Consider the following 25,177-nt stretch of genomic DNA (forward strand, 5'->3'; position numbering starts at 1 on the left):
TTGTTTGTACTCAGTCATAATTGTTAATTGCTTTGGATAAAAGTGTCAGCTAAATGCCATAAGCGTAAATGTAGAATTTATTTAAGGGAGAGTAAACATGAAAGCAGGAGTCAAGAGGAGAGGAAGTCAAACAATCCACAGAAGAATTAAAAGGTCATGCAAGTGTCACGATCAGTCCCTCCCGGGTTCCGGGTTCCATGTTTTCCCTGTCTTGTGTTTTTTGTTCTGTTCCGTGGTTTTATTTTCTCCTCCCCTCATTTGATTACTTACACCTGTCCCTCATTTCTAGTTTTGTGAAGTTCATGTATTTAAACCCTGTCTTGATCCTGGTATTGGTGGTTCATTGATAGTGATTAGTTCATTGTGTTTGCATGGTTATTCTAATGGTTGTTTCATTGTACTCCGTGCCTTTGTGTTTCCTAGCCCTGAGTTTTCCCTAGCCTTAGTTATAGCCTGCTTCCCCATTTGCTTTTGTGTGTGTTTATTTTGTTTACTCATGTATCCCCGTGCTCTCCGTGTTGGCTCTTTGACCCTGAACTATGACGACGACTCTGATCCTTGATTTGCCCCAATTAAATCTCGCTCTTCTCCACACATGCGTCCGCCTCCTTATCACTCAACGTTACGTCAAGACGTGAAGGAGTTTGAGGAAATGTTTTGATGCAAGCAGCCAGAGGAAAGAGAGCTGGAAATAAAGAAGAAGTGAAAGCAAGTCATGAGCCACAGATGGAGGGTATTACGAAAAGCAAAAGTCAGTGAGAAATTCAGTGAGAGAATATGTAAAGACAAAACCACTGCACAGTAGAAGCTGCTGTAATAACCCCATGAGTATAATTCTGTACAGTCAGTTTAAATAAAGGTACAACACAATTTGAACAGTGACACCAGAATAGTTGTTCTTGTTATGCAATCCTGACCAATTAAAGATGAAACAACTGGTGTGTGAAAAAGTAGAAATATCACATTTTATTCCTGAATATATTTGAGCTTGTCCCAGTCTTAGTCATCCTCAGTTTCTTGCATGTTTGTACATCCATGGAGAGTGAGGCCTCACTCACAGCATGGAGCATAAGCTATATCTCGTTTAACACTTACCCATGGTCAGGGCTGGATTACGCTCTGGGTCAGTGGGGCCAGTGCCTAGGGGTCTCCCACTGTCAGGAGTCTCTGACCACAGGGCCTGAGGTAGCTCAAAGACTGTGGAAGCGCCACTGCAGGTGTCCAAATTAGATGCCTAGATTATCACTAATCATTAAATCAATGAATTAAAAACAAAAATGTAATACATTCTTTTTATGTAACATTTTTGAGAAAGCTGCCAATAATTATACTAAAAGTTTTATCAAGAATATTAGCAGCAAGGAGGACAAACTACACATTAAAACTTAACCATATTACAAAATTAAAATCTGAAAAGAACAATAGTAAAAATAACACTTTTACTAACAATAATTAAAGTTACTAAAATGTTCTGTCAATAGTAGTTACATTTTCTGTGTTCTCATACACATGTTGGACAGTACATGGTGGTTCTGCCTTGTAAATACATGCGTCACATTTATAACCCATAATGCTTGTTTTTGACATATCTTGGTTCACACAGATTTCTGTTTCTGTCTTCTCTCTCTTCAGGTTGTAGTTTCTGCTTCTGGCCCTTGTAGATCTCTCACCAATTCAGTGGAGGGTAATGTTTTAGGAAGGTATTTGCTCCTAAAAATGAGGGGTGCCACCATGGCACATCACTTTTCTAATAATCTCCTCTTGAACTCCTCTTGAACAAATGTATTGTAGACCTGGTCTTGTATCGTGATTGTTAAAGCTAATAACCCGTACCAACATTTCAAATATTACTCTTTCCTTTTGCATGCTTGCTAAATGGATGCTGTTAGACAAGGCCATGGTACCTGCTATTCACAGGTGGAGCTAACATTTTCAGCATATGGGTGCATGTGAGAAAGCCTATCTGCAGGCTATAAAACATTTGTGTCTGTAATGGCACATCATGATGTCAGCCCCTGTTCTTAAATAAATGTGCCTGTAATGCTACATTTGGTTTCACATCATCATGTCATGCCCCCGCCCTGTAATTAATGTGCCTGTAATGCAGACTTGTAGATTGTGGATTGTGATCTCCACACCCACAAATAAGCATAGAGAATAGAGAAACATAGAGAATCTGAAGATCAGTATAGTCTCCTGACTCTTCATTGTCAAATTTCTAACACCGACCCCATGGGAGGATCTGGAACTGGCCCTTGAGCATGACCTGCTCCCACTAGGTGGAGCCCCCTATGCCTTCTCTACATCCTGGGCAGTATCAAACTCATCTTATTTCCCAAGGCTGGTCACCCTTCTCTAGTGTACAGAGCTGCATGTATAATGGTCTGTTCATGTATGTCTGCCTCAGATGTATTAGCAGGCTGTGTTGGTCTGGTGGGTTTGGGCTGTATGGAGCTGCAGACTGAAAGAAGAGAGGAATTAAAAGAAAGCTGGTCTACGCAAAACTATTAATGTGGGTGAAACTAATATAGGTGTCTGAAGACGTTTAGATATGTATGATCCCCTCTGCTTGCATTTCAAAAACAATGACTTAAATTTGAAGGAACTACCATTTATATTGTTAAAGTACTGATTAGAAAGCAAATTTTATGGGAATGACTACAACCTTATATTTTTAACAATATGCACTTTATTTATGATTATGGGCTTTTGGTGTGACACCAAATAAACCATCACAAATACAGAACTTTTAACATACAACTCAGAATTTTAAAACTAATTAAACTGAAACATCTCTGCTCCTCTATAATCAATTAAACTGAAACAACTCTGTTGCTCAACTGAGGGAGCAGGAGATGAAATATGCTAGAATTTAAAGGCAAACATATAAGTCCATAAATATCCATACATGAACGTTGTGACTGTGTAGTAATATTTATATATGTCAGTTACATAAAGGCAATAATAAACTGACATAAACAATGTATGGTGAACTAGCACTTATTAAAGAAAGCAAACTTCATCTGTTTAATCGGTAAAAAATAATTATTAATCATTTGTTGTTTAATTAACATAACTCTGATGTACTACCCAGTTAACAAAGGTGTATGCCTTTGTTATATGTATCACATATACCAAAATCATGTTCAATCTGCTCATGAATGTTCCTTCTTTTTTTTAATGACTTCTTCAATCTCCCTCAGGAGTTTCTTCTTTGTGTTTGTGATGTTTAGACCAGCTTTCTCCAAAAGATCACTGATCATTTTATCATTGTAGGCCGACTGAAAGGTCTGATATCTGTTTTTCCACATGTTCACTTCACCTGAGGAAACACAGACATTGATCACGTATAACACTGCCATCTGTCTGTTACTTCATTTCAGGATTTGAGGAAGATGTAGTTTGTGCTCGTAGCTTGCATGCACAGTAAAGCTAGCTACAATTATGAAGGTTTGTTTACTGTATTTTACAGTTACCTTTGCAGTTACCAGCATTGAAAAAAGGAATGTGAATCACAGTTGGAGCATTGGGGTTATCATTAAACACATAGAAGTCCTTGGGTTCTTCGTGGGTCCCATGGTGTTCAACTGTAGGGAACGGGATCTGAAGGTCTTTACATATTTGAGCAGCTTTATCTACTGTCTATAAGGAGGGGAATCAGAAAGTTCTAAATTAGCAGTGTATGTGCATGTGTGTGCACACAATATTAGTTACAATTTAAACCTTAAAAAATATGAACATTAAAAAATATTGAGTAATATACTGTTTGTGATATTGCTATATGTATTAATTGTTTAGTGCCCAATTATCTACTAAAATAGCCTTGGAATACTCCTACACTTTTGCCTCAAAGAATGCAAAGATCTGTGAATATGCATTAATATGCTAATTACAACCCTCTCTCCCAAACCCTGATTATGCTATGGTAGCTAGAAAACACTGTCTATCTACCATGATACTCTAAAACAGAAAATGAGAAAAATGTAGATAAAACCAAATCTGGGGAACTGCTGGGGAATTAAAATGTATTCAGTTATGGACCAACATTTACTGATATTGCATCACATGACTAGCCAGCTAGGTCAGTGCTGGTGAACTAGCTCACATCTCAGGTAGACATCAGTGGGATTCCAGTAGGCTCTCTGAATCCAGATCTGCATTGTCTCAGCAATTTATTGTCTCAGCAATTTATACAACACTGACCAGTCTTGTCAAAGTATATATAACATCTGGCCACAATGACTTTCACTGTAGTAGCTCATAACATCTAAGAACATTATGGTTAATATCTGATAGCGTCTCATTGAAGCTTGGTCTAGCTAATGTTATTGACAGCAGAAAGTCTGACCACAGACATTTTAAGAGCCCTTTATCTTACAACACAAACTGGTATATAAATTCACTTTGTTAATTAATTATCAAGGCAGGAACGTACCCAGAACAGGACACCAGTCCATCACAGGGTAAGACCTAATCATCTGTTCTTGCAATAACTTAGTAAATATATTAGTAAAGACCAGATCAGACTGTGACTAGTAGAGACGAGATCTATTTGAGACTCTTATTTATTCTCATAGGCCCTTTGACAAACTGAGTCAAATCTCCTAATTATACATTTTATTGTATTTTATTGTATTTTTACACTCTCACATTAAAATATCTAATTCTAAATAATTTGTTCTAAATTGAATTCTGTTACCATATAATTAAGACAATTATACAATTTAATAGAGACCAATAAAAGCAAAGAACATTTGAGGTAATAGTAGCACTTTTAAAACCAACACAGTCTAATTTACAGTCACATGACCACTCAGTCTAAAACAAACATGTGCTCTTTAACATGAACCATAACTTCACCTTTACCATTTAAACTGTCTCTGACATCAGAATACATTTCTTTACATAGCTATCCACATGGTGATGATGTAGTTAAATGATGTATCTAATTGCAAACTGCACAAGACAGCTACAACATGTAAAGTTGATCATGGTTTACTGACCCCAGTGAATAAAATGCCTTAGATAAATATTTGCATTCCTGGATTCTGTTGTGGTCCTTGAGCATAATGTTGGTATTGAAGATTTTAGCATGTCAGACTACGATAAATTATGCTTTTACCATACTCATGGTGCTGTGGTGTGGTAACATATTTTACCTAAATGCCAGTCTATATAATCAAAAAGCCCATTTACAACAACAAAATAGGTATGAGCCCATTCAGTTATAGTAATCAGATTTCAATCTGAATAACTAGACACACATTTGACTACATAGTCTATGTTGTTACAGCTTAACAGGTTTACAATTCAGATATATGGAAAAGATGTATGGAAAAGATATATGGAACATCCAGTTTCACCCAGACTCATGGTTAGCAACCAAGAAGACCTTTTCTGAGTGTAGGGAATCTTTAATATTCAATTGTGTGTGTGTGTGTGTGTGTGTGTGTGTGTGTGTGTGTGTGTGTGTATGTTTGTGTGTGTGTGTTGTGGTACCTCAAAGGGATCTCCATCACTGAAGTCAAGGGAAATGATGAGGTCAACATTGCGTTCCTTTCTCAGTACAGAGAAATAGGGTGAGTTGACTAACAATCCAGCGTCCTCATATTGTCTTGTCTTTGATTTAAGGATGCTGGGATGAACTTCATCAACTGTCAATGAAAGACAAACAATACTCGTTATATAAGATTAAATTAGTTGTTCAAACATTAATTTTACACTTTCCCTTTCTTTTGCTTCTGTTGCATCGGGGATTAAAACTTTCTAGGTTGTTCAAAATGTTGTTTAGAATGTCCAAATACACACTTTAGTGTATTAATGAGAATTGTCTGTAGAAATAATTATGCCATGTTTTGAAGGAACATGTGGGACATTGTGGAATGTGGGACACAAGAGGAATAATGTAACCCCCACTCACACTCGCCATCATCAGTTTTCACTCCACCCACACCCACAAACATCAGTACTCATCCCCACTCACACCCGCAATCATCAATATTCACTATGCTTAATTTACTGTGATCAATAATAGATGTATTATTTGCAGAGCAAACAAAACTTTCAATGAATAAAAAGTACTGCTGATTGCTAATAATGTGAATTCATAAATGTAATGACTAGGTATGCTAATCATTGAAACATTTAAATCAATACAATACAATATTTAACATTTTTGCACCTTAACTGCTAAAATACATAAGGCTTTACCTTCACATATCATTTTTCAGCAATATATGCAACAGTAAAAATAATCCAAAAAAGGGTTTATTTCTTTTATATGTTCATTGAAAACAACTTCATATGCTTTAATACATCAATAACATCCCAATTTAACAAAGAAAATCACTCTGCATTTTTGCACCTTAACTGCTAAAATACATAGCCTTACCTTCACAGTTAAAAAATCATTTAAAAAAACAAAGTGGTACAGAGCCGTGTGTTACATAACAATAACTTTTTTCATACCTTTCATCTTGTAGAGAAAGTTGTATGTTGTTCCCCAGTCCCATTGACAAAATTTCATTATGCATGTTAAAATGAATGAACTTCCTGACAAGGTAAAATAGATAGATTAAGACAGATTAAATCTTTCAATTTTCAGTCTCTTTTAAAGTAAATATTTAGAATGTATAGAATGACTCCAGGACAAGTCTTAATGACAACACCACTTTGGGGACAAAACCATAAAACATACATCACATTTGAACAGAGCTTCAGTGTTTAATGAATGTGGAGTTCTGTGTCAGTTCCTAATGACTAATGGCTAGTTTAATTAAAGGCCTAATTAATGATGACTAATGTCTGGTTTACTTAACGTCCTACTTAATGGCCAGATCTACTACCAGGGCCCTCCTTCATTCCAAATCACAGGCCTCCTGACATTTATGGAACTGATCAAGCAGATTATGGCTTTCTGAGCAAGATTTTTTATAAATTATCCTTTTTAGAACATAATTCTAAAACATCTCTTACAAAGTTTAAGAAAATGTAGAAAAGTCATCAGACCATGATGTTATATATTAAGAAGTGTTCAACAATATTTTATGTTTTTTTATGCTCAATCGATTGGACTGCATTCTTATTTTATTACTGTGAAGAAACATTAAGAAAAAAGAAGAAAAGCAGTCATTCTTCCATTTCTCAGGTGCAGTAGTGAATATTGAATGAAAGGAAGATACATGTTTAATCACATTCTAAGGGAAGTCACATGCAGACCCAAAGTCCTCAAATAATTTGTTTCTTCTCCTGCATGTTCAAATCTGCATAAATATTTGAACACTAAAATGACAGGGTCATTGTTCTGAAAATCCATCAATAACACACATCTCTGGGGCACTACTCACCCTTCAGCTCTGGGAACCAGTCAAAGAAAGAATGACAGACACTCAGGGTGTGCTTCTTTAAGCTCTCTTTTGAGAGCTTTGCATGAACCTTTATCTCATTTCCTTCTTTATCAAGCTTTCCTAAAGAGAAATGTTTTAGCATGCATATTTTTATATGTTCGTACAAACTAGTGCTTTAATAAAGAACAAATAATACCTTATTATAAAAGAAACAACATTTTGAATATTGTGCCAATAGAAACCCTCAATTATTCATATGTTAAGTTTAAATTATGCGTATACTGTTCTTTGAATTATGGAATATTCTGGTGAACACAACCTTTCAGTAATTCATTCATCTTGGTTATGTGATTCCTATGATCCTCTCCGCTGAGAAAATGATGATTCAACTCCAGAAGGGTACACAACACCTGGTGACCTTCCTTCATTTTTGGTTCTTTGGTGGGCATTTTCTCCTCTGACACTAATGAAATTAAAGAAAAAGAGCTTTATTTGATATAATTTGCTGTAATTTTTGATTACTAAAATAAACAAATTACCATTTACTTTTTTAGGGTTTTTTTTAATTTTGAGATTTTAACACGCTTGATATCAGGGTCTTTTCATACATTTGAAAAAGTGTTGTAACTTGTGACTAATCCACTTTCTTATCTTGTCCCCATCAGCTAGTGCACTACCACACAGACCTGCAAAGATTAAAAAGAAATAAGATTCACAAGCTTTAGCACAGAAAAAAACAGATAAAAGCTGCTATATGTACATCAAATTTCTCAGCTCAGTTCAAATGAAAGGAACAAAAACTATTTTCACCCGTTTCTGAATGAGAATGTGCTAGTCTTTGTGGATTTCTGCATTTCACATACCTCTTACAAACCACATAAACCTCTCATTGAGCAAGACCCTTGATTGAGCAAGACCCTTAAACCTCAATTGCTCAAGTTGTATTCAGTCATAATTGAATAAAACGCTTTGGAAAAAGCATCAGCTAGATTCCATAAATGTAAAATGTAAATGCTAATTTTTATCTATATTATTATTTACAAATTTTAATGTAAACCTTTACTCCCATCCACCTGTATCTAACATTTGCAGAAAAAAACAGATTCCCCAGTATAACGGTTGGCCCCTCTTAGTCCCATGTCACCTTGGATATCATCACACTGCATCGTATCTGTTTACTTCCTTGTTTTGGTTCTATTCCTTAATTTCATTTTCTCCACCCCTCATTAGTTTCACCTGTTCCTTCTTTCCCTGTTAGTCTCATGTTATTGTTTGTTCTAGCCTATGTTGTTTTCCTAGCCTTGGTTGTACGTGCTTATTGTTCTAACCTTTGTTGTGTTCATTGTTCTAGCTGTGTTTTGGCCAGTTTTCAGTGGTAGCTCAATGGTTAATATACTTGACTTGTAATTGGAAGGTTGGTGGTTCAAGCCCCACCACTGCCAAATTGCTCCTGAGCAAGCCCCTTAACCATCAATTGCTCAACTTTTACTCTGTCATAATTGTAAGACACTTTGGATAAAAGCGTTAGCGAAATGCCGTAAACGTAGCCTGTTCAGTTATTTTCTTACTTTTCGTGTTTTAATTTGTGTTAGTTTTATCATGTTTCATGCATCTCTTCATGTTGGCTGATTGACCTTGGACCGTACTATAGAGCCTGACTTTGGGTTTGCCTAAAATAAATCTTGCTCTTCTTAGTGTTTACATCCATCTCATGTTCTCTCTGTGTTACACCCAGTGATAAACTGCTTAACTGTAGGGGGCAGTCTGGATAAGTGTATGGGAGCAGAGACACATGGTTCTGTTTCCCAGGTGCCTTCGTGGTGGATAAGAATGTGCTGTTGACTTCCCTGTTAGACACAATAGTGATTCATTCCATTGTTGGTTTTATTCAGGCTGTGACAACACTGCTCATTTAATCTGATGCTCTAAATGATCATTTTAAGACTTTTAGCAATAACTACACTGGGAAGAGTTGCTGTGCTAAATCTCTGATCTGTTTATGTGCTTTAACAGGGACATTGGATCCTTTAGAAGAGTTTATGAATGCATAACAAAGTTGTGCATTCTGCAATTCAATTAGTTTTCTGACTTTTCTTTCTAAGAGCTCTGTATTTCACAAGCAAGTTTGGGGGAGTGAACAAGAATCAAGAAATATCAGTCTGTTCACACAGCAAACTGGAACTATATAAGCTTTTAGATCACATTTAAATTTCTAGTTTGGTTCAGACCAAAGCAGAAACATGATACATTATTATATTTCGTCCTGGTTCACAGTGTTCACACTGACATATTTACCATCAAGCCTATAGCTGACTTAACATCTTATACATGTATATTTTGCAAAAAAATGATAGTGCCCACTGAACTAGAACAATGGTCTGTGCGGGGTTAAATGCACTTGTAGAGTTTGTGTATGGAGGTGATGTTTATATAAGCTGAAGACTTAAAATGCATTTAGGGGGTGAAATAAGTTGAGGCAGGACTGAACATGTCTATAATGAAAATTATAGAAATTATATCATCTTCATTCTATGGTCTTTGGGTTTAAACACAAAGCATTTATGTATAAACCTCACGCTATAAAGGAAAGGCAGCAGGTGGTATTAGAGGTCTTCATCTGGTCTGGTCTTTAAGTGTTATGTACAAAAGTCATAAGAAGTGGAGGAGTGTGAAGGCTAAACCCCGCCTCCTTTTTCAGGTATTACCTTGTAGGTACAGCATGTCAATCTCAGGATGTTCCTCAGTTTTTGCCCCTTTCACAAACTGACTTCCCAAACATTTGGAATCCACAAAGGCTCCAGTGAGGGAGTAGCCACACTCATCTGGAGTAATCTCAAACCAAGTGTCTATAAACAGACCATACTATAAACATTTAAGTTATCATACTCATGCACATAATCACTCTCATACACAAACACATGCATATATACAAGTGGAAAAAATACCTTTATACAGTGTGTTATGTTTGCAATGCTTGTCAATCACTGTATAAATGGGATATGGGTCATTGGTGTGCTGATCCCTACATTCTGTGAGAAGATGATCTTCAATCTGAAAATATATTACAAACTGCAATATTTATGTGTATATATCTTAAATACGTAAATGAAAATAGCTATTTACCATAGTATTTTGATTACATGTAAATTAAGTTAAGACTAATTTATAGTAAATGTAATATTCTGAAAATATTGCAACAAAAATTCTGACTTTAGAATTGTAGCTTTCATGAGAGATCTTAAGATCACATCTGCATAAAGAGACAAATATGTGCACTCTGTATAATAATAATAATAATAATAATAATAATTGCAATGATCATGGCTTTAAACACAATGTATTATAATTTAGGTTACACTTTGGTTTACTATATACATGACTACATGCAATGTGTATATACAGTGGTGTGAAAAAGTGTTCCTGATATCTTTTTTTTTTTTGCATGTTTGTCACACTTAAATGTTTCACATTATCAAACAAATTTAAATATTAGACAAAGATAATACAAATAAACACAAAATGCAGTTTTTTAAATGAAGGTTTTTATTATTAACGGGAAAAAAATCCAAACCTACATGGCCCTGTGTGAAAAAGTGATTGCTCCCTAAACCGAATAACTGGTTGGGACACCCTTAGCAGCAACAGCTGCAATCAAGCTTTTGCGATAACTGGCAATGAGTCTTTTACAGCACTGTGGAGGAATTCTGGCCCACTCATGTTTGCAGAATTGTTGTAATTCAGCCACATTGGAGGGTTTTCGAGCGTGACCCGCCTTTTGAAGGCCATGTCACAGCATCTCAATCAGATTCAGGTCAGGACATTGACCAGGCCACTCCAAAGTCTTCATTTTGTTTTTCTTAAACCATTCAGAGGTGGACTTGCTGGTGTGTTTTGGATCATTGTCCTGCTGCAGAACCCAAGTGCGCTTCAGCTTGAGGTCACAAACAGATGGCTGGACATTCTCCTTCAGGATTTTTTGGTAGAAAGCAGAATTCATGGTTACATTAACCACAGCAAGTCCTCCAGGTCCTGAAGCAGCAAAACAGCCCCAGACCACAACACTACCACCACCATATTTTACTGTTGGTATGATGTTCCTTTTCTGAAATGCTGTGATACTTTTATGCCAGATGTAATGGGACATACACCATCCAAAAAGTTCAACTTTTGTCTCGTCAGTCCACAAAAGTTTCCCAAAAGTCTTAGGGATCATCAAGATGTTTTCTGGCAAAACTGAGATGAGCCTTTATGTTCTTTTTGCTTAGCAGTGGTTTTTGTCTTGGAACACTGCCATGCAGGCCATTTTTGCCCAGTATCTTTCTTATAGTGGAGTCATGAACACTGACCTTAACTGAGGCAAGTGAAGCCTGCAGTTTTTGGATGTTGTTGTGGGTTCGTTGCTGCGCTTTTGGGATAATTTCGATCGGCCAGCCACTCCTGGGAAGGTTCATGTTTTTGCCATTTGTGGATCATGGCTCTCACTGTGGTTCACTGGAGTCCCAAAGCTTTAGAAATGGCTTTATAACCTTTTCCAGACTGATAGATCTCAATTACTTTGTATCTCATTTGTTTCTGAATTTCTTTGGATCACAGCATGATGTCTAGCTGTTGAGGATCTTTTCGTCTACTTCACTTTATCAGGCAGGTCCTATGTAAGGGGGGCAATCACTTTTCACACAGGGCCATATATGTTTGGATTTTTTTCCCCCATAATAATAAAAACCTTAATGTAAAAACATCATTTTGTGTTTACTTGTGTTATTTTTGTCTAATGTTTAAATTTGTTTAATGAGCTGAAACATTTAAGTGTGAGAAACATGCAAAAAAAAAAAAGATATCAAGAAGGGGGCAAACACTTTTTCACGCCACTGTATGTATGTATATATATATATATATATATATATATATATATATATATATTTATATATATATATACACACACACACACACACACACACACACACACACACACACACTTGACCGAGTGTATTTATATATATCTACAGGTAAAAGTCAACTAAGATAAACATTTAATTTACAATACTTACTAAAGTTTATATATATATATATATATATATATATATATATATATATATATATATATATATATATAGAGAGAGAGAGAGAGAGAGAGAGAGAGAGATACTCTTCTTACCTCTTTCACTACACTAGACACAAAGCATGCTGCCCAGATATTGGTTACACTGACATTGTCCCTTTCACACATTTTTTTTAGTTTATTGTATTGTACAGAGTGGCTGACTTTGCCACTACCAAGTCTCTGGATGATGTTTTGTTTGACTGTCTCCATTCTGATGGACCAGTCTGATTCTTTGTACACTGCTGCCATGCAGCTTCAGAGGTCAGAGAGAAACAAAACATTTACATTAAAAAGAACACAACATTTACATTTAAAAGGAACACAATGTTTATATTAAAAAGGAACAAATGCTTGCAATAAAAAGGAACACAATGTTAACATTAAGAAATAAACTGGAATTCTGGAACTTTTATACATTTGGATTTCTCCCCTCAAGGATAGAGATGACAAAAAATACTAAATTGTGTTTTTGTTGAATGAATATATTTAATTCATGTGTGTGTGTGTGTGTGTGTGTGTGTGTGTGTGTGTGTGTGTGTGTGTGCATGCGTGCGTGTGTGTGTGTGTGTGTGTGTGTGTATGTTTTAAAAGAATAAAGTGTTTACATAGAAATGAATGATGTGTCAAGATAAATGAATGATATTCAGGATGAGCATGTGATGTGTTGCTCTATGTGTGGACATAATTAAGAAGGTAGAATATCTGAATGTTCAGTATCAGTACCAAGTAGATCCAGAGACACCACTTAGATACATGATGCAGTCCAGCAGTTTCTCCTCACTCAGCTGGCTCAGTGACCCCAGCAGTCCAATCATAGCTCTTTCCCCACCACCAGAGCCCAGCACAGCAATGATGGGCACCTCGTCCTGCAGTCATTAGAACACACACCATAAACCCACCACACATCTGGGGGACCCCGTGTAAGCCCATGAGCTTCACACAACCTTTGTAGCACAGGCTTGTTGAAGCCCAGGCACATTCACAGATGTAACACTGCTGGTTAGTGTTATGAGATATGTGCAGATACTGTACAGATCTGAAGAGGATGCCATTGGTCGGTGCTCTAGTGTTGGCACCCTATGTATACATTTTCATATATATTTCACTCCCATTATGCTGGTTTAAGTAAATTTAGAAATAGGCATAATTATCTGTAGCAAAACGCATCATAGTGTATAACAGAACAGTAGTATAGTATATAACCCTGAGGAATATTTTTAAGAATCTGATTTACCACACTGGAGGATATATTGTGCTGCTGAAGACACTGTTGAACCATTACTCTCCTGCTGGCTACATGTTGACTCTCAGCCTCATTCAGAGAGTGGCCAATTCTCACTTCACTGCTACACACACTATACAATAACAGGCAAAACAGGTAAGATCCCAAACCAGTCTTTCACTATAGTGAAAGTGGCTTGCTTCAGTAGATATAACAACATTTTTGTTGAGCATGGCCTGTGCAGCATGATTATGCACAAACATAATAATAATAATACATTTTAATTATAAATTATAATTATATAATTATATTGTTTTTTTTGTTTTGTCAGGGAGTCCAATAGAAAAAGAGCTACAATAAAAAAAAGTTATGACATCACTAAATGTGAGTAGTGGCTGGGCAGTGTGTCACATTCCAAAGATGAAAAAAAGCAGTGAGTTAGTGACATAATGTGTGCCTGACGTGTGCCTAATGTGAGCCTCAAAAGTGAATGAGAAATCGAACTTTACACCAAGACTTTTAGCAGTGGTTGTAAGCCTCACTAATGCAGGGCCTGTATCAATAGTGTAATTAGACATTTCATCAACTAGCTTTCTGGGACCAACTAACAGTAGCTCAGTTTTTTTCTCTGTTTAATTGTAGGAAGTTTTCACTCATTGAGTTTTAATTCCTGGATGCATGCTGTTAGGGACTGGATTTCATCAGCATAGCAATTGGAATTTAGATTATGGCTACTGATGATCTGATCAGTTCAGTATCATCTAAATAATGAAAAGAAGTGGTAAAAGACCAGATCCTTCAGAAGCCCTTTGAGCACTAGTTCAGTGAGCAATCTGTGGTTACAAATAGTGACACATTGCTGTCTGGCTGTTAGGTAGGAATAAAACCAGTCTAATACTGTCTTAATAACTTTGTCCTGAAAGTGTTGAAATGCTTGCGGACATTTAAAGCCCGAAGACATACAAAATGCATGTACTTGCATAACAAAAAAATGACTTTAAACATAGATTCATTGTATTGGATGCATACATTAACCTAAAATGCTATTTCTTGAGGTTGTTGTTGTTGTTTTTTTTACTATAATACTGTAAAATTAGTTAATAATCAATTTGCTTCAAACTGAAAAAGAATCTTAAAACATAAAATACCTTCTTGTCTGGCCCATCTGCAAATAAAAGATGTAGGGTGTGGTAAAAGGAACAAGCCTGAGAAGAGAGAAGCATCATTTTGTGAACACATTATACAGTCATTCAAATAAGTACAGGAGCACAATACTTAGCAAAAGCCTTACACCACCTAAGAAAACAGGGCAACCATTAAAAGGAGAAGGTAAACTTCTATCAACATGTCATCTGTTCCACACGAGGGACCTATAATTTGGACTGTTGTTATAGTGTTTAAGGACAGAAACAAATCACAGTGGCATCTTTGTCATACCAGCAAATAAATAAAAACAGACTCACTCAAATGTGTTGACTGGGATATGTTCCATACCGGCTGCCTATAGGTCAGTGCAAAGGTCTGGTGACTTGTACAATTAAAAGAGTTGCTTTAAAAGGCTGTACTTTATCCTCTTACTGGAGTACATTTGTGAAGTCAACATGTACTTTTACTCCCGTTATATTCGTCAGCGTTCCCCCGTTACATTTTAAAATAATATTTACATTTTGTACGTTTCGCCACAGCCTGTGAAGTGTGGGAGGGTTAATGAAATCCCTAACAACGATCACTGAGTGAAATCCCTACATATAATTACATATAATTACTGAGTGAAATCCCTACATATAAATCCTTACAGATTATCACTTGAGTGAAATGCCTACTGAGTGCCGCCGCTTTCCTTTAGTAAATTACACAACTAGACAGTCGACCAACATAATGAACAGCGAACAGGCACATTTTCAGGCGTAGCTCGCCATATATCCTTTTCTTTGAGTGTCACATAAATTAGTATGAAAGTAAAGTGTGGTCCGATATCAAAGATAATCTGAGAAAAAAAAGGCTAGCTAGTTACGTAGCTAAACTACAAGCACCAGAAAAAGCAGTTGAAATGAACTCATGGCGTGTAGCAACGTACGTCCCATTTTGAGGCATAATTTCGAAATTCTAAAGATTATAAAGGTTTCAGTGTTATAAAAATAAAGTTTTGTTATTGATTTTATATACTGATATTTCTTTAGACCGCACACAGACGCATTTGTTAGCTAGGCAACGTAGGATATATGTAGCTAGTTGTTCTGACTGACCGGTCGCCTAAAATGTCTAATAAGTGACCATTGGCAAGAACTCGGAATATTCCTACAGATTGTAGCTACTAATCACAAAGTGATCACCAAGTCCAATGCGATGCTTGTGACTTGTGTTATATGTACAATATTTAGCCGACATGAAACCTCATGCTGCCTAAACACAACACACGAACTAAATAGGACAGCCCAAGAGCGAAGAAAAACGTGGTTATTTTATATATTTTTACATGCTGAATCCAAGTATGTTTTCAGTTGTTTTTACCCATTATATTTACATCTACGTGTATGGCATTTAGCAGACGTTATCTTCCAAACTGCTTTTAGCTGTCTACTTGGAACAAATAGTTTAGGACCGATTAGACTCACATATCATGTATGGCTTATGGAAACTCGGTAACCTAGGTTACCAAGGCAAGTGGAGCCCCTCGGTATGGACTAAAACGTTAACTAGCTAGTGGACACGGTTGTTTCGCGAAAGTCAAACACCTGTACAATAATACATGTGTTTAGGTGTCGTAACAGCCTTATTAATGAATAATGAATATGTACTTATTGTAAATTCCACTTAAAAACCATGCCTGAGAGCGACATCTTTAAAACAGATTTGAATTGTAAATTTTGAAGTGTAAAAAGAAGTGAAAAAAATAGATTTGAAGTGTAAAAAGAACCATGGGAACCACGTTTATATAACATATGAAGTACCGCTAAATGGATATTTGTTTTTTTAATATACTTTCTTACTTTGACTTAAGTAGCTAATAATTTAAATGACTACTTTTACTTCTACTTGAGTAATTATTATTTTAAAATAACTACTTCTTGAGTAACGCTAGCTAGTTTTTCAACGAATTCGCCGAATTCCGGCCACCCCCAATATCGGCCAGTTCGTTGTATTGCGTAATTATCCTTCCTCTCTTCGCCAATCGCTCTGAAGAAAATCAAAATACAAAAGTTCCCGCCTTAGAAGTCCATTTAAATTTTAATTGAGCAAAATATCACACCTGAAAACTATATTTAAATATTGCTAACAACGTTGCCATTCTGCGTGTACTGCATGGAACTGCATGGAACGCACAAATCATTTTCCTTCCGCGACGGATTTATCGTCAGTCTTGCGTCTCGGATGTCTTACCGGCTAGCTGTTAGCGTTAGCTTTTTTAATTTATTTTTTTGGCTCTGCTGTACAGAGCAAGGGTACAGCAAGGGTTCCCCCCACAGGACAAGTTGAGCTAATCTTGTTGTAAATTGTAATCTCGTTGTTAAACATTGTAAATCATTGCGAGCCCGTGTCGTGTTGTAGGAGGTGAGGGGCCGGAGTTCGGAGATGATCATGCTGGTACCAGCGTGTCAAAGTGAACAAAACATTATTATTGAAAAAACGGTTCTTTCTTGGAGTCCTGGATACTAATTTAGACGCTACCCACCACTGATTATTACAGCGCATATAACTACATATTTTATACATATTTACATTACTTGTAGTATCCACAGTAAGTAACGCTATATACACCACAATCTTTCACCTTAAATTCCCTATAATTCTGATTCTTATGTCGTTGCATATTAACTTCTTTCGTAAAAATCTATTATAATTATAGCAGTTTATATACGTTATTATATAGTATATTATATATCACTCACCTTCTGTATATAAATAAAAAAGATGCTGTGTACTATACAAAGTTCTTCTGAAGTGTCTTCTTCAGCTTCTGAGGTGGATTTTGTTTATATTTAAAAAGGTTGGTGTTTAAAATATAACAGTCATTTCATGGGGTTCTAAAGTGTAGATCAGTTACTTTTCTTTCCGTTTCCTGGCTTCATTGTTGCCATAGCAACATCTGGCAGTGCAGACATATATGTCATTAATGCAGTGTCCATTACTATTAAAATGTTGTGCCACTGGAAATGACAAAGCCTTAATTCTGATGGTCTGAAGGTGTTCAACAAACCAATCAGCGAGCCTTCTCTTAGTTTCTCTAATATAAAGCTGATTGCATCTCTTACATGCAATACAGTAGACGACTCCTGCAGTGACGTATGAGGAGGAATGGGTGATAACAGTTGATCTTCTGTGCCATTTTTTTAGTGGCTGTGTTAATAAATTTACATATCTAGAGTGGATGCAGGCTACAGTACCACAGATATTATCTGAATTCCATATTAATGTGTTAAGTTTGTTAAGGCAGGACCAGATCAAACCTTTTCAGAGTCCTAAGCAGGATTTGATTTGTGGGCCCCACCACCATGACCCCTCCAATCCTACTGACTATTGTCAGTGCCCTGATCACCCACGCACCTACTGTAAATCTAACACACCCATTATCAGTGTTAGTAGTTGTAGCTGTTACATAAACTCAGTTACATCATATCTATGTCACCCTGACATGTTTTACACTTCTATGGTTTTTAATCTTAAATATGTTGTAATGTTTATAATGCTGTTCAGTCTATCAGTAATATATCTGTATGTATTAAATCTCTACATCATGAATTTGATAAGGGTCTTTGGCTTCTCAAGATTTTTAAAATATTTTTTATGAAAACTACTGAAAAATGCTTAATTCTATAATAGTGATATCACTACATCTACTGAAGTATGTTTAATTCTATAACAGAGCTATCACTAAAGCTACTGAAATATGCTTAATTGTATAATAGTGATATTATTACAAGCAATAACTTTGTGCTTACATTTGCTTGTAGATATGTTCTGACAGATAGTGTTTTAATCCATTTATTGTTTTTTGACCACTGACAACCAACATATCCGATAAGAAAAGTGATCGTTATTTTTGTGTAATGGTACTGGTAGCACTGGATTTGGAAAGTCCTTGTTTGTTCATGCCAGCTTTACTGCCACTCACTAAGACGTCATTCCGTCATCTACATCATGTAACACTCATCTGGGTCTTTGCTCAGTGATAGTGGGGCAAGATTGATTGCATACACCTTCATTTTCACATACATTATTGCAATTTCCTCTTTAATGGTCTCCCTGCTAAAGTGCTTAGGTTAACTGGCTTCAGTTTATCTAAAACTCAGCAGCCAGAGTTCTCAGTCATAGCAGATCCTGTGCTCACATTACCCCTGTACTACATCAGCTTCTCAGCTGCATATGGCAACAGATCTGAAAGCACCCCTGGCTGGATACGTCTGGGTGGATAAGTTTGGGTAGATATGTCTGGATGGATACGTCTGCGTGGAGACGTCTGGATGGAGTCATCTGGATGCACATGTTTGGATGGCACACAACTCTCAGCCCAGTAGAGAGAGACTGCAGATGCAATGTAGATGGTCCTATTAAAGTGGCTGTTGAATGTACTCTGTAAATAATTCTTTCAGATTTTTTAAGTACAGATGTGTCAAATCAATAAGGTTGAACTGGATCACTGCTAATACCAGGAGTCTACATGCAACCAGTTGATCTTGTGCACTTAAACACCGGGTAGTGTTGCTTTGTTTGGGCATGCTGTACTGATCCCACCTGTGTGCCATTAGGCAGTCCAATGGCAAACTGTCCGATGGAAAAATGAGTGGATATAGATTAATTTAAGAGTGATCCTTTATATCACTAAGACTGTTCCATTCAGTTTGGTTCAGCTGTTAAGTGCTTGTAATAGAAGACACTGTAACCAAGGAATTTGAAGGACCCATACTCCTGAAGGTGACTAGGGAAGTTACAGTCACATATGTGATTTATAGTGATTGGATTATACACTAGGGTTGTTACAGTCACAGATGAGGTTTATAGCTGTGTGATTATATACTATGAAGTGTCCAGGACATGGTGTGAGAGACACCAGAGCATGATGTGATGGCAATAGACCTTTTAGCTCTTGTGTAGCAAATGCAAAAGTGAAGTGATTTGGCTACAAGATTTGAATGTGTGAAAATCCCTTCTGTGCTATTTACAAGTTTAGCCTCAGTCCTAAATCAAGATTCTTTGACCAGAGAAACCTGAGAGTCTATGTTTACTATGTACTACACATGACAAAATAAAGGAAACTTTCAGGTCCTAATTTACTAAGATCCCAGTAAAGATTTATTAAGATCCTATTCCTACTTGGTGTGGGCAGTCCAATAAGCACATGTAGTTTGTGGATGGTTTTTTGTGATCACTTTTTCACACAGGGTCATGTAGGTTTGGATTTTTTTCCCCCTTAATAATAAAAACCTTCATTTAAAAACTGCATTTTGTGTTTACTTGTGTTATCCTTGTCTAATATTTAAATTTGTTTGATGATCTGAAACATTTAAGTGTGACAAACATGCGAAAAAATAAGATATTAGGAAGGGGACAAACATTTTTTCACACCACTGTAGGTAGAAACACCAACAAAGTACCTATTCATTAGGCCAAACCTTCAAACAAACAAAACATGTTCTTTTCCTGATTTGAAAGTCACATTCACTCATAGAGGGTAATAGATCATCTTGGACAGTTTCTTGTTGATTTTGTAAAATTTGCATGTGTTTTTGCATGCGTAAACCTCAGGACCTTAGTGTACAGGTGACCTATTATAAACACATCCCCAAGGCCATATATAACATTATTTACATATAACGCATGAAGCATCTTCCCCTGACACCTTCAAACTCTGAGCTCTAGATCTCAAGGTAAAGGTAAAAATAGTATGCTTACACGGAGCATCTAAGGATCTATGGAAGGAAGACTACTAGCATTATCATTAGCATGTGATGATGTATAGAGTGAGTGGGGCAGATTTTATTTCAGCCATACAGGTAGATCAGGGTTAGCAGGTCAGCTAAATCCTACATCAGGGGTCTTATTCTTGCATTATTTACACTGATAAAAGTTTAGTGATATCTGACACAGATGATGAAGAATCAACTTACTTACTGTTACACCACCACATTCACATGAATATCACTTAGGAAGAAAAATAATGACTGGTTGAAATGTTTTGATTAGTGTAGCTTTCATCTGGCAAACCTTCCTAAGTGTAGCATTACTGTGTGACGTGGACAAGGATGAATCAGAATGTTTTAAGATATTTGTTGCTGTTCCTTTTAAAACAAACCATGTCTGCAGGCTAAAGTGGCAGCACCAATCAAACTGGGCTGGGTGCTTAGCATGTCTGCCTCACAGCATTAGGGCCTTGGGTTTGAGTCCCTAACTGGGTAGAGTTCCCATGTTGTCCTTGTGTCTGTGTGGGTCTCCTCCAGGGTCTCTGGTTTCACAGTCTGGAAACATGGAAATTAGGTTGATTGGATTCTGTTTGTGTATGTATCTATAGATGTATGTCCAGAGATGGTTGGGGTCCTGGTCTTCACCTCCTCCCCTTTCCCCTTTGGTTTTAATGTGGTAATTGGACTGTACAGATGAATGATTATATACGCCTCTTAGATCCAGAGGGACTGCAGATTGTGTTTGGACATTTTCAGGATTTTGTAGACATAAGAACACAGCAGCTATTTCGTTATGACAAAAAGGAAACCATTTTTACACAATACAAGACTCCATACCGCAGTGCAGTTTTTCTCAGGCACCTAATGCACATGTGCTGATGCCACTAATAAAATAATATTGCTTTTATTATATTCTCCATATTTATTTTATTAATGTTTATTTTACTGTGTTCTCCATACTTATTTTATTAATACCTATTTTATGATGTTCTCTATATTTATTTTATTAGTATTTCTTTTACTATGTACTATTTCACAATTTATTTGAATGAGCAAGAAAAGCTAATAAAGTATCTTATAACCCCAAAGACCCAGGGGGGAGTCTTTCGGACCCCCCCATCCCACACCGGATCTTTGGATCGGACACACAATTTCATTGGACCTGACACACCTTTACACTGGAACTCATACACAACTACACTAATACTGAAGACTTCTTGCCCCACCTTCATACCTGGTGCTATATATAAGTACAGATCAACCTGACACCAGCTTCAGGAGTCCCAGCTGTGGTGGACTGCACAATGTTTACCTTGAAGATTATTATACAAACACGTAAGTTTTCCTCTTTCATATGGGTAACATCATATATAATGTGGCTAATGTCCTTGTTACATTTCAAATTAGAAATAATAATTAATGAAGTTTACTATGAGGTACACTTGCCATCCAACGTAACATTGCTAACATTTCCATTTTCAAAACATTTCAAAGTTAGACACACTAATTTCAGAGATGATATAAGGTGTTGAATTTGTCAACTGGTAATTTCAGAGATCTTGTGCGGTGTTGAATCTGTCTGTTAAACAGTAATTTCAGAGATGACTGAAGGTCTTGAATCTGTCTGTGAAACAGTAATTACAGAGATGATTTAAAAGATGATTATCTGTCTTACAGTGCAGCTGCTTGCAGTTCCTATGTTTCTGGCATCTGCAGGTAAAATATCATTATCAAATAGCAAATAAAATATCAATTAAATTACACATTAAATTAAATTACACACATGGCCTAAATCTCAACTAAATACATTCCCAAATGACAATAAATATAAAACTGCAGATGATCATTACAAGATGAGGAATTAACATTTTTATTAACACGACCCATGTGTTTCTTTGCCTTAGACACCAGCTTGACGTGTGAGAATGGGGTCACTACACTCAGCTGTGGTAGGATCTTCCTCCCCCATCTGACTACTGTAGATTTGTTGTTCTGGCTGTAGTTAAAGGCTGAATATATTTGCTGGTAGATTCTCCAATTGCAAGAATTATCTTAAGAGAAATGTTAAGAGAAGAGACATCATAAGAACACTGGCAAAAAACGTTTTTGATAGAAACAATTAAACATTACCAGTTCATGTACTATTTGATCATTTCTCTTGAGAAGATTGAGAAGCCATTTGAAACTTGAAAATCTTTGAAAATTAAAATGATTAATCTCTCTAGGTTTCAGTGATTTAAAAAACAAACAATCAAAAAATTGTGTTAATTGCACCATCTAGTGGCTGGAAGATAACTTACATGTCTTATCAGCACAATAATACTGTGAAGTAGTTTTAAATTATTTTAAACACTTCTGTAATGAAACTCTAAAAATGAGCTGTTTTAATGCAGCATCCTCAAAATTATCTTTATTTCATCAAACTTTTATTATTTTATTAATGTTTAACATTTTGCCATTTTAGGAAACGGTAAAATAATAATCCACAGCGCTAAATATGGCAGGACTGACTCCACCACGTGCTCTTATCAACGGAGCCCATCGGAGCTTTCCAACACCAAGTGTAACACGTGTAGCCCTTACCCCAAACTGGTTGCTATGTCAGTTTTAATTCACATACAATTACTGTGAAGTTAAGTTTTATTTTACAATTTGTAAAACAACTTTGAATTCTGTAGAACTACTTTTAAGTAGATAGAAGTACTAGATACAGTTAGAAACAAAATGCAAATCTTAGTGTTTTTGCTGATTTCCCTGATTCTGCTTATCAGCTAATGACCTAAATGTGGATTTGTGCTGGGTAAGCTAAAGCAGGCCCAGCTCTGACCTCTGCAGCTGTACCTGATTTTATCTTGGAATGGTCCTATTGTCTCCTATACCTCAATCTCTCTTTATTGAAGGTGTCAAGGTCAGAGCAATTGCTCAGTGCAGGCATCAAGCAACATTTTCTCAGACCCCTGTGATGGCACCTACAAGTACCTGAACATCTCCTATTCCTGCATCTGTCCAGGGATCCGTGAGTATACAGTCCCAGACAGTTCCACTTCTCTGCACGACTTCCTTCTTTCACCTACATCTCCTTTATAACAGAAAGAAATGTCACTAGAAATTAGAAATACTACAGAAAGAAAACAATAAACAAAAATCTTTGCTCACTGAATGAAGTTTTTCAACTAGAGAACCATCTATTATTTCACGCTATTAGAATAAATTACTACTGAAGCAAAATATGAAATTAAATAACCCCAAACAATTAGTTTTTCAAGTAGATTTTGAACTGTTTATATAAAAAGTTATCATGTATCCTTGTAGAAACAAGTGTGACCTGCGAATCACTGCAAAGAGAGTTGACCTGTGGTAAGTTTAAGCCTCTCTAATCACCTGTATAACCCACACACAGTGCACTGGGACCCTCTACCACAACACCTACTAATCACCTGTATAACCCACACACAGTGCACTGGGACCCTCTACCACAACACCTACTAATCACCTGTATAACCCACACACAGTGCACTGGGACCCTCTACCACAACACCTACTAATCACCTGTATAACCCACACACAGTGCACTGGGACCCTCTACCACAACACCTACTAATCACCTGTAAAACCCACACACAGTGCACTGGGACCCTCTACCACAACACCTACTAATCACCTGTATAACCCACACACAGTGCACTGGGACCCTCTACCACAACACCTACTAATTGCCTGTATAACCCACACTCAGTGCTCTGGGACCCCTTACCACAACACCTACTAATCACCTGTATAACCCACACACAGTGCACTGGGACCCTCTACCACAACACCTACTAATTGCCTGTATAACCCACACACAGTGCACTGGGACCCTCTACCACAACACCTACTAATCACCTGTATAACCCACACACAGTGCACTGGGACCCTCTACCACAACACCTACTAATTGCCTGTATAACCCACACTCAGTGCTCTGGGACCCCTTACCACAACACCTACTAATTGCCTGTATAACCCACACTCAGTGCTCTGGGACCCCTTACCACAACGCCTACTCATTAGTACAGCCAGTGTGGAACACGCTTTCCAGTAGTGCAGACAGATCACATCTTGGAATTCTCAGAGCTGACACAGAAGGTCCAGCTGAAAGCTTTTAATACAACGGAAGCATTTTTTAAATTGAATCCTGATCTTATTGACTGAGTACAGATCAGTGTCTCTTTGAACAAGTTAATGTGCTTTTTTTTTTTTTTTATTGCTCTAGGGCAAAGTAATATATCAATAATCAGTGCTAACTATGGCAGGACCAACTCCACTACATGCTCAGCTGGACGACCCGCAAATGAGGTTGCAAATACTAACTGCTATGCATCCAGCTCTCTCTCCACTGTGATCACATGGTCAGTTCAGCTTTAAACATACATAAAGTAAGCTTTATAAAACAGACTATATTCTTAGTATATTCTAGAAACTGCACTCATATTTTCAGCAGAGATGCTTCAGTAGCTTTGATTGTATAATTGCTTCAGTGGCTATTATTATCTAATTTTCCTTTTTATTATTTTATCTTATATGAAGGTGTCAAGGTCACAAAAGCTGTGTAGTAAAGGCTTCAGCG

General features: G+C 36.7%; 2 protein-coding genes across 2 annotated transcripts; one reads left to right on the forward strand and one right to left on the reverse strand.

Moving 5' to 3' along the window:
* Window positions 1–3,155: 3,155 nt before the first annotated feature.
* LOC113588923 (cytosolic phospholipase A2 gamma-like) lies at window positions 3,156–15,763 on the reverse strand. The gene is made up of 12 exons (XM_035525072.1): window positions 15,747–15,763; window positions 13,682–13,802; window positions 13,171–13,313; window positions 12,502–12,700; window positions 10,292–10,397; window positions 10,052–10,192; window positions 7,955–8,032; window positions 7,666–7,809; window positions 6,469–6,552; window positions 5,500–5,654; window positions 3,477–3,642; window positions 3,156–3,322 (listed from the first exon to the last, which is right to left on the reverse strand). The coding sequence occupies exons 1-12, from the start codon at window positions 15,761–15,763 to the stop codon at window positions 3,156–3,158; spliced, it is 1,521 nt and encodes a 506-aa protein (XP_035380965.1).
* Window positions 15,764–22,453: 6,690 nt separating this feature from the next.
* Window positions 22,454–24,975, forward strand: LOC113588924 (rhamnose-binding lectin-like). The gene is made up of 4 exons (XM_081715713.1): window positions 22,454–22,517; window positions 23,033–23,168; window positions 23,469–23,584; window positions 24,824–24,975. The coding sequence occupies exons 1-4, from the start codon at window positions 22,454–22,456 to the stop codon at window positions 24,973–24,975; spliced, it is 468 nt and encodes a 155-aa protein (XP_081571839.1).
* Window positions 24,976–25,177: the final 202 nt, after the last annotated feature.

Source organism: Electrophorus electricus, chromosome 6 (assembly GCF_041902795.1).
Source record: "Electrophorus electricus isolate QZ-2024a chromosome 6, ASM4190279v1, whole genome shotgun sequence".
Taxonomy (NCBI): Eukaryota; Metazoa; Chordata; class Actinopteri; order Gymnotiformes; family Gymnotidae; genus Electrophorus; species Electrophorus electricus.

What these genes read in the sequence shown, in the direction of transcription:
- LOC113588923 (XM_035525072.1), bottom strand. An exon ending in TGACATGCTGTACCTACAAG is followed by an intron (nt 8,033 to 10,051) that starts GTAATACCTGAA and finishes TAATCTTTGCAG; the next exon opens with GTCTGTGTGGTAGTGCACTA. An exon ending in CAATGCTGGTAACTGCAAAG is followed by an intron (nt 3,323 to 3,476) that starts GTAACTGTAAAA and finishes GTGTTTCCTCAG; the next exon opens with GTGAAGTGAACATGTGGAAA.
- LOC113588924 (XM_081715713.1), top strand. Translation starts at nt 22,454, where the DNA reads ATGTGTTTCTTTGCCTTAGACACCAGCTTGACGTGTGAGAATGGGGTC. An exon ending in GGTCACTACACTCAGCTGTG is followed by an intron (nt 22,518 to 23,032) that starts GTAGGATCTTCC and finishes TTGCCATTTTAG; the next exon opens with GAAACGGTAAAATAATAATC. An exon ending in TACCCCAAACTGGTTGCTAT is followed by an intron (nt 23,169 to 23,468) that starts GTCAGTTTTAAT and finishes TCTTTATTGAAG; the next exon opens with GTGTCAAGGTCAGAGCAATT.